This window comes from Podarcis raffonei, chromosome 5 (assembly GCF_027172205.1).
Source record: "Podarcis raffonei isolate rPodRaf1 chromosome 5, rPodRaf1.pri, whole genome shotgun sequence".
Lineage (NCBI taxonomy): Eukaryota > Metazoa > Chordata > Lepidosauria > Squamata > Lacertidae > Podarcis > Podarcis raffonei.
In genome coordinates this window covers 4,615,788-4,628,540 of record NC_070606.1, presented here as the reverse complement: position 1 = coordinate 4,628,540, position 12,753 = coordinate 4,615,788, and the positions used below count along the sequence as shown (strand labels likewise).

At 41.1% G+C, this 12,753-nt stretch overlaps 1 protein-coding gene across 4 annotated transcripts in view; it reads left to right on the top strand.

Moving 5' to 3' along the window:
* Window positions 1-12,753, top strand: part of MPPED1 (metallophosphoesterase domain containing 1) — a 79,305-nt gene that overhangs the window by 17,015 nt on the left and 49,537 nt on the right. For all 4 annotated transcript variants that reach the window (XM_053387659.1, XM_053387662.1, XM_053387660.1 and 1 more), the window contains exon 4: window positions 4,327-4,508. In XM_053387659.1, the coding sequence (XP_053243634.1) occupies window positions 4,327-4,508 (182 nt within the window). The remainder of the gene's footprint in view (window positions 1-4,326; window positions 4,509-12,753) is intronic.

Here is a 12,753-nt window from a genome sequence, read left to right as displayed (position 1 = left end):
TATTCTGTTATCACTTTTGGGTGAAGACAGAGGCAAAGTAGGTGTTGAGTAGTTCCGTCTTCTCCCTGTTTAGGTTTTGTTGGGTTAGTGTTGGTTAATTGTTTAGTTGGGGTTGGGGTTTATTTTAATTTGGGTAAAACTGTAAACTGTTTTATTATTATTATTATTATTATTATTATTATTATTATTATTATTACTGTTGATTTATTGGTTTATCTATTTAATGTTTCATTTTTATCACGTTTTCATATATGCTGTAAGCTGCCCTGAGTGGCTGGGGAAACCCAGCCAGTTGGACAGGAAATAAATAAATAAATGATAGCTTTTCTCTGTCTTCTCCATGCAGAGGACCTACCACTTACCTATTTTTCCTCATGCTTTGGACATAGCCAAATAAACATTTTAGAAATTTATTTGTAACCTCTCTTGCAAGCCTGAGCCCATTCTGAGCTTTAGCCTGCCTGACCTCCCCCCTGCAACTGTTGGCTACTCGTGTATATTCCTCCTTTGCTATTTCCCCTTTCTTTCATTTCTTATATATGTCCTTCTTAACTCTCAGCTCATTGGTAAGCTTCTTATGCAGCCACACTGGTTCCTTGTTGGAATTGTTGCATTTGGGTCTTCATTATTTCTGCTTTTAGAGACTCCCATCCATCTTGGATCCCTTCTCTTTGAGTATTCCTGACCATGGGATTTCATCCAGTAGCTCCTTAAACTTTTTGAAATTGGCCTTCGTAAAGTCCAGAGCGCATGTCTCTTGCCTCTGTATCATGAAACCCTGGAATACATGATCATTTTCTCCCAAGTTTCCAAATCCTTCCACTTTGTTGATCAGTTCTTCACTGTTAGTGAGGACCAGGTTCGAGATAGATGAACCCCTTTTCTGTTGCTTCTACCTTCTGGGAGATGAAATTGTTGGCGAGGCCGTGGAGGAATTTGTTGGACCTTGCATTCTTGGCAGAGTTTGAGTTCCAACAGATATTGGGGCAATTGAAGTATCCCATGACCACTGTATCTCTCCTTTTTGAATGTTTGGTAATCTGCTCTAGTAAAGCATCATCCAAATCTTCAGTCTGGCTTGGCGGCCTGTAGCAGACTCCCACAGTAAGGTCGCTGTTGTTTCTCTCTCCTGCCATTTTTACCCATATACCCTCAATCTGCTTTGCATACTCCAGGTCATGGATTTCTTCACCAGCGTTCAAATCAACTGCCTCTCAGCCTAACCCACCTCACGGGGTTGTTGTGGGGATTAAATGGGGAGGGGGGAGCAATGTTTTATTCTCACCATATCGTAGAGCTGGCGATTTCCCATTCAGAACAGTCAGGGAAGGATTAAGCATACTTTTAAGTCAACTGATTTACGGTCATACCTCTTGTTGCATTTGCTTCACATTGCGGCTTTTTGGGTTGCGAATGCGGCACAGAAGCATTCACGCTTCGCGCACGCACAGAAGCATTCTATGCACTTTGCACATGCGCAGAAGCGCTGTATTGCACTCCGCACTTGCGCAGAAGCGCCTCTCTAGTTGCGGACTTTTTGGAGTGTGAACAGCACCCTGAAACAGATCGTGTCCGCAGCTAGAGGTACCACTGTATTGCACTTAGGCCATTGCCAGCACCCCCACAATACACAAGTAATTATAGTGGGAAAGTAGGACAAAGGGAGATTACTTTAAGCTACAGTTTCACCTCTGAAATTGCCTCAAAGATCTTCAGAGAATATTTGGCCCATCTACCTTACCTGTTGGGGACGCGGGTGGTGCTGTGGGTTAAACCACAGAGCCTAGGACTTGCCGATCGCATGGTCGGCGGTTCAAATCCCCGCGGCGGGGTGCGCTCCCGTTGCTCGGTCCCAGCGCCTGCCAACCTAGCAGTTTGAAAGCACCCCCGGGTGCAAGTAGATAAATAGGGACCGCTTACTAGCGGGAAGGTAAACGGCGTTTCCTTGTGCGGCTCTGGCTCGCCAGAGCAGCTTTGTCACGCTGGCCACATGACCCGGAAGTGTCTCCGGACAGCGCTGGCCCCCGGCCTCTAGAGTGAGATGAGCGCACAACCCTAGAGTCTGTCAAGACTGGCCCGTACGGGCAGGGGTACCTTTACCTTTACCTTACCTGTTCTGTAAGGGTTTTTTGAGTTGGTAATTTATTATTCATTTATTGTGTACAATAATAAAAAAGGTGCTCATAATTTATGTGAAGTGTTTTATAAATACCAAGTTTAATCTGAAATGTCTTAATGGTAGCCTGAACTGGGCCTGGAACATTGCAGGCAAATTACTGTGCACAGTGTCTCCTTTTGCTGATTAAAAATACCCTAGAGAGTGGAGTCAAAAGACTGGTGATTTCTTGGAAAATTTGGACTAAGGAAACCAGTACCTAGTTCTGCCACACTTTGTATATCTGTATTGATATTTTTTGCCACCCTATCTGGGTTCAAGCCTGCTTTTTCTTTATGTTCTGGCTGGCTTTTTCATGATCACATATTTTGTTGTTCCCTTTAAAATGCTGACTTCTGGAACTACTTTTTGGACTATGTTATGCATCATGAAAATATCTAGGAAATAGACTGCCCTAGATTGATTTATGAAAAGGGTATGTTTCATTATATCTAACTTACCGGTATATGAAGTAGTTACCATCCAGTTGCACTGTGAAACTTGGGGGCTTAATACTCTATGCAAAGGTACACAATGCTAGATAGTTTAGCATTAAGTGTTTATAATGTATTGCAACATGTGCATATGAAACTTAACAAAAAATGGCTGGTGAAGCACTGCTATGCGGCAATTGAGAGAAAGAGGAAAGCATGCCTTTCCAGTAGCCATTGGGAGCTGGCAGTGGATAGTGCTGGTGGCTCTGTCAGAAATGTGCAGGTATGCGGCTGCTGACAGCTCGCTGTCCTCTGGCACAGGTGCAGGTTGCTGACTTCAGCAAGGGCCAACAATAAGCTTCCAGGCTGTTGACTGAGCCCTACTCCCCACTGCTGTCTCCTGACAATTATCAGTGAGGATGTGACCTGCCCCTAGATTGTATTGCAGTGGCAGTGCAAGCAAGATTTCCAACAGCAAACTGCCTCATCAGCTGCTGGTAGACACAACTCCGTTTATACCCTATTTTTATGTTTGTGTTTCAAATGATCTCTGTTAGAACTGGGCAATATCTGCTTTCCAGCATTGTAATATATCACCAGCCACGGAGATGACATCTTTTGCCTCTTCCTGGTGAGGCCGGGCAGGCAGCGCCACCCGGGATGGAGCACATCAGCTGGCGCGCTGCATGCCATGGCACCACGGAGCCACCGGTCTCCCTGGAACTGCCCCAACGATAGTCTCACTGTGCAAGCGGTGGCTACCAGGAGCCACCGTTCTACTCAGTGCAAGGAGGAACCAAGGGAGGGGACAGCCTGCCAGTGGGTGTATGGCCTGGGGAAAAAATGAAGTCACTGGCTAGCAGGCAGGCAAGCCCCATTCCCGAGGCTGGTGGCTGGGCTGCGGAGGGAGGGTGTGGCCAAGCACCAGTGGCCTGACTGAAGTGCGCAGTGCTGGCTGGGAGTGGCACTGGGGATTCATGAAATGTTGCCTGATAGGAAATTCTGAAATCGCTCTTGCATTTTTATCTTTAAACCGGCTTCAGGCAAAGTTTCTCTATATCGCCCAGGCCTAACCTCTGTACCTGTTGTTAAACAGCTATTTTTCTTGAGCTTTTTCAGACTGGTTTCCCTTGAAAGCTTACAGACGTTTTTCAGACTGGTTTCCCTTGAAAGCTTACAGACGTTTCAGTTATGTATAATCTATGTTAATGTAAATATTACAGAATTGGTTATTTAGGCTGTAATCCTAATCATGTCTACTCAGAAGGAAGACCACTTAAATTAAATCAGGTTTACTCATAGGTGAGTGGGATTAGGATTACAGCACACACTCAAAATATCTGTAGATCTGCAATCCAGATCATGTAAACTGTTCTCTCTCCAAATTAATATCACTACAGAAACGCCAGTTGTTGATTTAACTATTGTGAAAAGTTGAAAAAAATGTATTTGAAAAATATATTTAAAGGTTTTCTCTAAATGGTATGTTAACTGAACTTCAACAAGAAGAGATATTTATTCATTTGCAGTAAGGAAAAAATAGCAATAAAGTAATAAACATTTCTGATTTATTTTTACAACAATTTTGTCCAACAATTATGTACTGCTTGTCTGCTTGACTATTCTGAATTGCTGTGTCATACATGGTGAGAGTGTATTGGATTTGCAAACTAGATGTGTTAAAAACACAGTCATATGATTACATTTTGTAATAATTCCTCAATATTTTTTACATAGGGTGGATCCTGTTCCACATGATGCTCCTAAGCCTCCAGGATACACACGTTTTGTCTGTGTATCTGATACTCACTCCAGAACAGATCCTATCCAAATGCCATATGGTGATGTTTTAATACATGCTGGTGATTTTACTGAACTGGGACTGCCTAGTGAAGTTAAAAAATTCAATGAGTGGTTAGGTGAGTATAGCGTTACAAATAATTTCTAAAGCTAGTTTCATTTAACCAGTGAATAAAACCATACCTCTGCTTCTGAGAATTATGACTATTAATTTTGTCTTGGTGTTGAAGTAAGTGATCAGCACAGTGACAAAATCAGATTACTGTGTGCTTCAGCTGTAAGAAGCAGCAGTTTGAAGTCATGCATTTTTGCTTCCTGAATTTTTAAACTTTGCTGCAACTCAACAGTTGAACCTTTGATGATTTGCATTACAACTCTTGCAAACATGGCAAACATTTATTTACCCCAGAGGCTGATAATTTTTCCGTTTGTGGCTCAGCTGCACTGCAGTCCTGAAATCCAAACAAAGCAAAGCACGATCATGTAGTTGCTGCCTTGGCTAGAGATGCAGATGTCTTTTGTAGGAACTGTTGGCATTGTTCACTGAAATTCTCTTCCATTGGGCAAGCAAGCAAGCAGTAATCTACATGCACTCCTGTATTGTTTGGAGTAGGCGTTTAAAGTATAAGCTTTAGTTTTGCTTCACTAAGTGGCTGCCCCACTATTGCCATGAATCATGGATTTCCACTTTGACGGATATTTTCCTGAATTATCTCTCAAAAGAATAGGAAAAATGGCTGAAAACTGAGATTCATACATAGCGTTGAATATTTTTAGACCCCGTTAAAATGAATGGTCCTAAAGTAAGCATGTAGGATGAAAAAATTCTTTTTGGTATGAATGAACACAATATATTTCATATGTCATGAACTGATTGAAGCAGTGGTATGAGTTAAGACTTATTTTAAGCAAAGCAAGAAAATGATGAGTGGTGTATATTTTTAGCACTGTTGAGCCTCTTGTCATTAGAAGGCTAGCCTAACTGGTATAATGATGTGTGAATTTGTATATATGCGAATATATATCAGTGACCAGCTTTAATGATGGAAAGCTTTGCAGCAGATGGAATTAGAGAGGTGCAGCAGGTCGAACAATACAGAAAGTATTTTGAGTATTAAATCCTTTCTGCAGCCACATTAGCTTATGATGGAATAATCAGATGGGTAGTTTGGATGTGATCAGAGATTATGCCCTGCTCCTTTAAACTGCTTTAGCGAGGCAACAACTTAGCCCTTGTTTCAGTGTTGAACAGTGTTGATGTGTAGAATTTAAAGTCAGTTTTCTGTTTCATATCATGTTGTGTCCCTGTGCACTAGGCATCTTAAACATTGAGGGCATTTTCACACATGGGGCTTAATACAGTTCTTCCTTTAACAGCAAATTCGGTTGGTGAGTGCCAACAAGGAATGGATCTAAAATAGGGCCAATGAGAAACATATTGGCATGTCTGGAAAAGAGCGTAGGGAAAAATAGAGTAAGATATCATTGCCTGAAGAAGGAACTTCCAGGTACACAATGAATGCCAAAGAAAACCATTTACACTTGCTGTGTGCTGTTCCCTGTTGTTGAGGAGTCACAGCTACACTAAAATTCTGATTCCCGCCCCCATTGTTTTCTGTGGGACCTTTGACTTTTGTCTAGGGGTGAATAAAGATATAAAAGAATCAGAAGTTTGGCAACTTATGTGTCATTCAGTTTAGTATGTGGTTGAGAGAAGTTGAGATACAAAATGTGAGGGTGTCAGTTGAGGAAGGGAAGAAACGGAGGTTTGGAGTAATGTTCAAAATTAGCCAGGCACATTTTGCACCTGGCTTTTGACCACTTGCGACCAAGTGAAGATGCCTGGGTGCCAGGATGATGCCTGACCTCTCCACCATCTGGAGGTGCATGCCTCGGGATCATTGGATCTGGACTGTTTTCAGACACGGATACCTCATCCTGTAGAATTCTATCAGTTATATTTTATCTGCACAGTAGGGAAAAAATTTCTGGAACCAAAATGTTTTTTTCTGTGCAGCCTGAGCAGGAGCAGTCACCATTAAGAAAAAGAGGTAGGAATTGGCCAATACATATTTGGACTGTCCCTGGATCAGGTGACTTTTCTTCTTGACGTTCTCAGAGCTCTTAACCTAGCTCAAGGTTGTCATTTGAAATAGCCAGATGTTTAATCAATCACGGTCAGTCCATTATTTGAAAAATAAGACTTAAGAGCCATTTTGCCCCCAAAGGGAAACTAGACATTCCGTTTTGGTGACTGTATCCTTGGTTTAAGGAGCCATTTGGCACCCAGCTTATACACCTGAGTTTCTAACACTGGTTGGTGGAAGGGAAGAATGATTTGCTTAGTGAGTACTCTGGAGTGAGGGGGTGGAGATGCTCCTTCAGATATACTGGACCAAGGCTGTTTAGGGCTTTAAAGGTCAGCACCAACACTTTGAATTGCAATTGGAAACGTACTGGGAGCCAATGTAGGTCTTTCAAGACCGGTGTTATGTGGTCTCGGCAGCCGCTCCCAGTCACCAATCTAGCTGCCGCATTCTGGATTAGTTGTAGTTTCCGGGTCATCTTCAAAGGTAGCCCCACATAGAGCACATTGCAGTATTCCAAGCGAGAGATAACCAGAGCATGCGCCACTCTGGCGAGACAGTCTGCCGGCAGATAGGGTCTCATCCTGCGTACCAGGTGGAGCTGGTAAACAGCTGCCCTGGACACAGAATTGACCTGCGCCTCCATGGACAGCTGTGAGTCCAAAATGACTCCCAGGCTGCGCACCTGGTCCTTCAGGGGCACAGTTACCCCATTCAGGAAAGGGGGTCCTCCGCACGGAAAGAGCACGCCTAGCTGGCTACCTTTGAGGTCAGTCACCTTCTCTTCCCTCTTAGCCAGTGGTGAGGAAAGAAAGTTGAAGGAAGGTGGTATATTGGCAGCAGGGGGAAATGGCGGAGGAAATGTTGTTTCTTCCTTTGCCCTGTTTCCATTTGCTTGTTGGCCCTCCCTTGCATGCATAATGATTCTGTTAGTGCGAAAGGTTACATTAGAACAGTTCCCCAGCTTTCTTGTTTAGTACCGTAGTCCTAGAGTTAGCTTTTCAGTTACTCATTTGATTCTCCTGTTCCTGGCAGAAACTCATAAAAAGTGCTTTCCCTTCAAATACTTGAAAAGTTGTATGTGGTGCAATATATGAATTCTGCGGTTTTAGCTGGAATGCCATTTGAGACAACATGTTGATTTACTTCATACTGGTTCTATAGTAGAGAATTTTTCTCTCTGCTTTTGCTGTTTCCTTCTTGTTGGTAGTATCCTCTTTGGAGAGTGCATGCTCTTTTAGTGGGATACGGTTTTAAATATCAGACAAATAGTTCTCGGGTTTTAATTAGTATACAATTTATTTACACTAAGCATATAAAAACTTACCCAGATTCCTTGAAAGAATTTCTTGTTTTCAATAAACCACCCCATGTGCCTCTTCCTCCCTCCTTCTCCTGCTCTCTTTATGTCTGTGATCTTGCTAATTTGTTTGAAGGAATAATTGACACCATATGGCAAGAGTTTTCACCCTTTCCCACATATTCTTGCTGCATCCCAGATTGCATTATTTAACCCTCCCCTTACAACATTTATTTATTACTTTCTTAGATTTGGTTCCTCTCATATTCAAATATATACTGCCATTTTCTCCAGCCTCAGAAATCCTTTTCTCATATTTTAATGCCTATCAAACTGTCCTTCTTTCATAGCTGTGTCCCTTTTCTTTGTGTTTGCTTATTACATTCTTCCAGAAGTTTCCAAGCATTCTTCCAAGTGTTGCCCAACTTTATTTATTTTATTTTATTCTTTTTATAAATGGCTTCCCATAAAATAGCTCAAAGTAATTTCACATTAAAAACATCAGCAGTTAAAAACAATTCCATATATACAGAAAATTAAATACAATTCAAAATATTAAAAACAATTTCAAATCCAACACAGATGCAGACTGGGATGAATATCTACACTAAAACAGATTGTTTTATTTTTTTATTTCTTTGCAAAAAAATTATTAGTTTCTATAATATCAATGACAAACAAAAACATAAAACAAACAAAACGTAACAAACATAAATCATAACCTTATTGAAAATAACAGTTATTTACTTTGTAAAACGACTTCCTCGTTTCCCCTTAGTTGAATTTCATTGCATATCCTTATAACGGTTTTCCAAATCCCAATTTAAACATTAACATCTTTAAATCTTCTCCTTCTTGTATTAAACATATTATTTTATCAGTTAACATAGATACAATCCTAAGCCCTTTAAGTATCTGGACGCTATTTCCAGTTATTTCAGCTTAACAAATTTAACTAAATAATCATTAAATTTCTTCCATTCTTCGTGGTGTTCCTCCTCCTTCTGGTTGCGGACTCTTCCGGAAAACAGATTGTTTTAAAAGGAAGGTCCTAAGTAGGAACCAAAAGGCAACAGAGGTGGTACCAGAGGGAGTTTCAAAGAGTAGGTGCCATCACCCCAAAGGCCTGATTCCTGTATTGACCTCTTGATAAGGTCATATAGATTGGGTATATAAGGGGTGAGAAAGTCCTTTAGGTATCCTGGTCCCAAGCTGTGTATGACTTTGTACACCAGAAACAAAATATTGAACTTAGCTCAGTTGAACTGGCAGCAAGTCCAATTCTTTCAGCACTTGTGTAACATGGTGATACTAGTCTGCCCCAGTGAGCAATTCAGCTGCTGAATTCTGCACTAGCTGCTGCTTCTCAACCAAACTGAAGGGCAAACCTACACAGAGCACATTGAGGTAATCTAGTTACCAGCAGTAGTCTGATTATCCAGGTCCAGAAATGGCCGTAGCTGTTTCACCAGCTGAAGCTGGTCAAAGGCACTCCTAGCCACTGAGGTCACCTGGGCCTCTAGGGACAGAGATGGATCCAGGAGGACCTGCAAACTATGAACAACTGAGCTATAACCCAGACTTGGGAACCACCCACCCGCACACCTCTGTCTTGTCAGCATTCAGAGGTGGTTTGTTCTTCCTCATCCAACCCACCACTGAGTCCAGACAGCAGGTACATGGCTTTCAAGCATGACCTCTCCTGATTCATATCTTAGAGGTAGATAGCATCACTCTACTGATGACTCTTTGCTCCCAAACCCCTAATGGCTTCATATTGCTGACAAGATGGCAGACCATGGCACCCCACAGCACAACTGCCAGGAGATTGAGCAACAATCATCTAATACTATTCTCTGAAACTGATATAAGATCTGAACTGTAAAACCTTGCCTCCAATAACCATCTCACCAAGACTGTTCAAGAGAGTAGCATTGTATCAAAGACCATTGGGAGATCGAGTAAAGACAACAGGGTCACGCTCCTCCTTTCCTTCTCCTAATAAAGGCCATCCATCAGGTCAGCCAAAGCCAATTCAGTCCCATAATCAGGCCTGAACCCAGAATGTTGGGGGTTGAAATATGCAAGAGTCCCTGCAGCTGCCCCACCACAACCCTCTTAATCACCTGAAAGGGGGTATTTGCCACCAGGTGGTACTTGTCGCAAAGCAGTGGGCCCAGGCTTTCATGCCTTGTCTCCTGCCATCTACCGCATTTCAATATCTAAGTATTGTTTGTTTTTAAAGGCAATATGCACAACTTCTCGGAAGTATCTCTCTACCTATTCTCATTTTTTTACTAAATTCCCCTCTCAACTTTTTTGGATAGTGCCATTTCTTTAGGTACTCATTTCTATACCATAATAATAAAATGGCATTTATTTTAATAGTAATTAACTGTAGGTTAGCGATGTACTTCAGAAACAGCACCAGTAAATGGCCTCCATATAAGGATTGTAGAGAAGATTTCTCATGTAGTACATCCCATAGTTACTCTCTTAAAAATCCTCTACATGTCTATAGTCTGAAGCAGTGATGTGGAGAGGTATCCAGTGCTTTATTTTGTTGTTGAAAAAAAATCTGTTTCAAAAGTCCATTAGTAACAATGAATGGGTGCAGATTGCAAATGCTGTACTAAACAAGTATGGCAGTTTCAATGTTTTTAGCTTTGCCTGAATTTGCCCAGGGATTTCCCCCCAGAAAATATCCCAATTGATTTTTTTCTAGAAAACCCACATCACTGATCAGAAGCAAGTCCCATTGAGTTCAGTGGAGGTTATACCAAGTAAGGTAGTATACGTTAGTCAATTTTCTTAGGAAATGATTTTTATGACCACTATAAATGTAATATTGGATATGGAAAGCTGTTATCCTCATCACATGTACTTGGAAGTAACTTGTATTGAAATCAGTGACACCTTCTTTTAAGTAAATTGGTCTAGTTTCAAAATGGAGGTATATTTTTGAGCCAAGACAATTTTTCTCCCGTGTGTGTGCATATACACCCACACCCACCATCTTCCTTCCTATTAATATTGGTGCTGGGTTGTAGTATTTATTTGATATTTTAATGTTTAATTTAATTGCTAGCTTTTATTATTCAATGATGCTTAGATATAACAGTTTATAGGTTATTTAATAAGGTGTATTCATTTTCAATGTTAATGTAAATTTCCCAGACATCAGCCGAGTGTTTAAACACAGAACTGTCAATGAGATGCTTAAAATGCAATCTAAGACAGTTACACTGTTTTTACCGTATCACTCACTTCAGTATTCTAAAAGGTTGAAATGAGAAAGAGAAAGCGTTAAGTGAGCATTTATATGGTTGCCAGTGCTCTTACAGAATACTAAAATCTGTTCCAATAAAATACCTGCAGAAAAACAGAGCACAAACTGCTGTTAGGAACTTGTGTATATGTCTCACTGAGGTTAGTTTATCATTTGTACTATTTATTTTCACACATAGCATAGGGAAGGCTACAAAAGCATAGCCATGTAAAATGATTAGGCTCAGTTCTAGAACTGATGCTCCTTGCAGCAATTAAAGCCAACAAAAGAAGGAACAAGTCTATGTAGAATCTAGAGCAGATCAGAAATGTAGTGCACACAGACCAAGAGTAAACACTGGTAAACCAGGCTGGTCTAAGGCAGAGGGGAAGCAGCTGCCCCGCTAAACAAGGAGCTTGCCCCCACTTGCACCCCCCCCCCATTGCTGGACTTTGGCATTCACATATACTGTTACTTTTCTTTCAGAGATCTAAGCATGTGTTACACAGCTTGTGTGTATGTGTGTGTGTGTGAGAGAGAGAGAGAGAGAGAGAGAGAATGTTTTCAGTGAGAAAATGAAGTGAAAGGAAAGAAAAAAATATTTGAAACAGTGATACAATACAAAATACAAATTACTTACATGACCTGATAATTTTTAAAAATGCATTCCAAATAGAATTGCATTTATCTGTGCACAATCTGTGTCTAAAAGTAAACCGTTCATATATTGCGATAGTTGTCATCTCTTCTATCCATTGCTTAAAGAATAGAAAATCCAAGCCATAGAAGAATTCCCAGCTTCCCTCTACTATCTGTGTCAGACCCTTGCTGTCTCCCTAAAATTCTTACTACAAGCCCTACTTTCCAAAACACCATCTCCCCTTTCTCTGGAAAATAGCAGTGAATAACAGAAGAGAGGAGATAGGTTTGACTCTGTCCTCCCCACTTCATGTGCGTGGGGCACTGACCAGAAGAATGCTGCACTACAAAATTGAAGGACATTTGGCCCATTGGCTGCACAGCTTGCCTGGGAAATGAAGATAAAAGGGAAGCAACAAGCCTTCTCAGTCTCTTCTCCCTCTATTATCCTGCTGCTTGGGTGGGCGGGCAGTGAGGTCTTTCAGGGATGGGGAAGTTCATTTTGTCAAACCATGGATTACATTGATTTAAAATGATTTTTCTTCAGATTTTTTTGGGGGGGGAGAATTTGGCTCATTACTGGATGTTGTTATTATTACTTATTTTATTTATTGATCATTTTACAAAAATAATCTCAAAGCAACACACAAAGTAGAAGAATCCATACAACACAGCTGAAGGAAATAAAACATTAAAATCAGCAATAACAAACTAAAAGCAATGATCACTAATAGATAGGAAAAATATCTCCCAACCAAACCATAGATTATAACAAATTATAAGATTGTAACAAAACTCCTAGTTGATCTACAGCTAGTTTGGGAGAGCTCACCCATCAGTACTTTGCATCCAACAAAGCAGTAATAGATTTTGGAATGATGTCCTCTGCCCATGTTGTGCTCTGCTGACCATTCAAAAGTTGTAAACTTTAATGTACAACTGCAGCTGCCCCCGCTTCTCCTGTCACCCTCCGTCCTCTGCCCAAGAGCTTGCAATTAACCTCTTCCTGCTTTTTATAAAATGTAGGGCTGCTGGGAAGACTGTGATCAGGAAAGATAGGGTGCCGAAGT